Raw genomic sequence first — 2,786 nt, forward strand, 5'->3', positions numbered from 1 at the left:
TTTAACTGGTGAGTAACTCTGCGCTTGTGTTTTTGCTTTTTTTTTCTTTTTAAAGATATTTTTTACTGATCCGAGGTGACTTAACGCAGTGCTGTTCTAGCGGACCAGGCCATCGCTTCGGGGGTCGCCCTGGCCTCCCCTCCCCTCCGAGAGCCTTCCTAGGACCCGGTGCAGTGCCGGCTCAGCAGATCCCCACGCCTGCCACCCTCTCTGCTTCTCCTCGGCTCTCCCCCCTCCTACCCCTCTTCGCCTGCCGCCTTCTAAGCTCCCACCAGGGCGATCGATGGACGCTGCAGAGAAATAGAAAGTGATACGGGGGTAGAAAATCAGAAGCATTCCGATGGGACGGACCTACAGACACCGAAGAACACAGACCTCTAGCTTGAGAAAGCACTGGACGTTTGCTAGGGTTATCACACACACGGACAGACAGACACGCAGACACCCGGAAATCCAAGTTTGGGGCTCTTCCATCCCACTTTCCCCAATGCCCAACAGCCGATCTGTTTACAACTTCATTAAACTAGAGATCGGAAAAGCGCCGAGAGACGCCGGGGGAAGCTCCGGGTCCCGGGCAGCATCCCCTAACCCCCGGCCTCCCACGCCCCGTCGCCCCAACCCCCGCTTCTGCAGCCCGGAGCTGGGGAACCCCCTACCTGGCCGGCCGGCTTGGCGCAGGGGCGGTGCTGAGTCCGCGGAGAGCCCGCGTGGGAATGCGGCAGGTCGCCTTTGCAGTGCCCTGGCGGGAGCCCCGGCGGCCACCGCAGCCAGCATCCGAGACGCGCCGGGCAAACTAGCAGCCCTGGTCCGCTCGTCCGACGCCCCTCTCAGTTGGACAATCGCGTTACGGAGCAGCAACGGCGAAAATGTTCATTTCCTACCCCCATTCTCACTGGTTGCCAGCAACCTGGAGACGCCGTCCTCTCTCCAGTGCAGGGAGTTCCGGAGGATGCGGGGCGGAAAAGCAAAATACCACCCTCTCCCGAAGCTCCGAGGCAAATGACGATAAACAGCACTCTCGCCCCCTCCTAACACTATGGGAGCCCTTGATTCGATCCCGAAGGAGCCGGGCGGGCAGGAGCCTGGATCTACATAGCTCTCCAGTTCCCTTCGCTCTCTGCACCCCTGCGCGGACCTCCCCGAGGCTACGCGGCGCGCCGGGAGCCCTTAGGAGCTTGGAGTCAGGCAGAGTGCCTGCGGCGGCGGGTCCGCTCGGTCCATTTCTGGGCGCTGCAAGATCAGCAGAAACCTGAGAAAGCGCCTGGAATACCGAGCAGCGATTGGCCCACCCGGGCGTGGGTTGGGGAGGGCGGGGGAGGGCGGGAGCGAGGAGGTGGATGGAAAATATGAGGGGGTGGTTTGCAAGAGAGCGGGGTTGTCATTCAGTTCCCACCCTCGCCAGCACAGCTTTTTCCTCTCCTACCAGAAAAGCCGACCACTAACTCTACTTCCCCTGTGGCCCACCGCCCCGCCCACGCACGGCCCCTAGCGGCGCGCGACCTTCCCCGGGAATTTCACATTGGAAATGGTCAGGTCCGACGCAATGCAGGCGGTGGTGTTTCTGGCAAAACTCCTCCGATGGGTTTGCTTTTGTGCAGTCCCACAGTAACCCTCTTCGATCGCACTGCTCTGCGCCCCATCCTGCTCTTCCCCCAAGGAGGCCCTTGCTCTGCGGGGTCCACCCAGCCTCCCCCCGCCGACTGGCCTCGCAGAGCTGCAGACTTTGGGCAGAGCTGTGCAGTTAAGGATCCATGGGTTCGTTCCATGTAGTTTCACTGGGCGGCAGCGGTGCTAAGAGCCTGTCCCTCTTTAACCTACGATGGGACTTGAAGTTTTCTTACGATCCGATTATTCTGAAATACAGAGAATGTGACTTGTGGGGGACCAAAGGCCTCGTGGGTTTGTGGGGTTGTCTGCCAACTTGGTGCTAATTGGGGATAATCTGAGAAGCAAGTCGCCTACTCACCTCCCACCCTATGTCCCTCCTCCCGCAGCCTCTTTCCCCAGCCTAGTGCCTCCACGGGGCCACTTCCAAAGCTTGCAATTTATTCGGAAAGGGTCCCCCGCAGAGGCGCATGGCAGCAGGAGCCGGGGGCGTGCGCCGTGCCCTGTGAGTGCGGCTGGAGCTGCGCCCCCAGAGGCGCTGCGTCTCCGCGCCTGCAGCGCGAGAAAAGGCAGCAGGCAGCTTGGTACTTCCAGGGCTGCGGAGTCTCCAAGGAGGTTGCAAGAGCCCAGAGTCGCGGCTGATTGGCTTCTCCCGCGGCCTTGGGACCACCCTTCTCACCACCGCGATTCGCGTTGCCTCCCGCCTACACCACCCACCTCCTTAATCAAAGCCAATGATTGCCTCCTCCCTGCTCTATTGTGGCTAGTGGAAAGCCGGGGCCTCTGCGGGAATGCCCGGGCAGTGCAACAGTCCCTGTCTGGAACTAGTTAAATTCTTCCTCCAGATTCAGACGCCAGTATTCCTTTCAGGAAAACAAAAGTATACGTTCCCTCCCCTCCTTCAGATCCATACCCCAGCTTTTCTTTCATGAACAATAACTTCTCGTATACTCCTCCTTCCCACATTAAACTCGGCCCTTTTTCCACCTTCCACACGCATATCCCTCAATCTCAATAGCTCCAGGGATCCCTACCTTTCTGCACTGCTGCTCTAGTGCAAATAAATAATCTTCTTAAAACTTTTAAAACTAAAAACAAAGATGTAAATATGAAGCTCCTGGCTGAAGTATTGTCAAGTCTCTTGGTTTTGTTGCTGCCGCTGCTGCTGCAGTTAAAATCCT

The 2,786-nt window shown here is 58.5% G+C and overlaps 1 protein-coding gene across 1 annotated transcript; it reads right to left on the minus strand.

The window, feature by feature from the left end:
• Positions 1 to 52: 52 nt before the first annotated feature.
• On the minus strand, positions 53 to 1,421 carry LOC108316361. The gene is made up of 2 exons (XM_017546172.2): positions 657 to 1,421; positions 53 to 290 (listed from the first exon to the last, which is right to left on the minus strand). Exons 1-2 carry the CDS (start codon positions 772 to 774, stop codon positions 97 to 99), a joined length of 312 nt encoding a protein of 103 aa, XP_017401661.1. The 5' UTR covers positions 775 to 1,421; the 3' UTR covers positions 53 to 96.
• Positions 1,422 to 2,786: the final 1,365 nt, after the last annotated feature.

The sequence above is a fragment of the Cebus imitator genome, unplaced genomic scaffold, assembly GCF_001604975.1.
Source record: "Cebus imitator isolate Cc_AM_T3 unplaced genomic scaffold, Cebus_imitator-1.0 Scaffold187, whole genome shotgun sequence".
NCBI classification, from domain to species: Eukaryota; Metazoa; Chordata; class Mammalia; order Primates; family Cebidae; genus Cebus; species Cebus imitator.

Coding starts and splice junctions, on each gene's coding strand:
- LOC108316361 (XM_017546172.2), bottom strand. CDS start 774: ATGCTGGCTGCGGTGGCCGCCGGGGCTCCCGCCAGGGCACTGCAAAGG. Junction 291..656: donor GCGCCAAGCCGGCCGGCCAG/GTAGGGGGTTCC, acceptor ATTTCTCTGCAG/CGTCCATCGATCGCCCTGGT.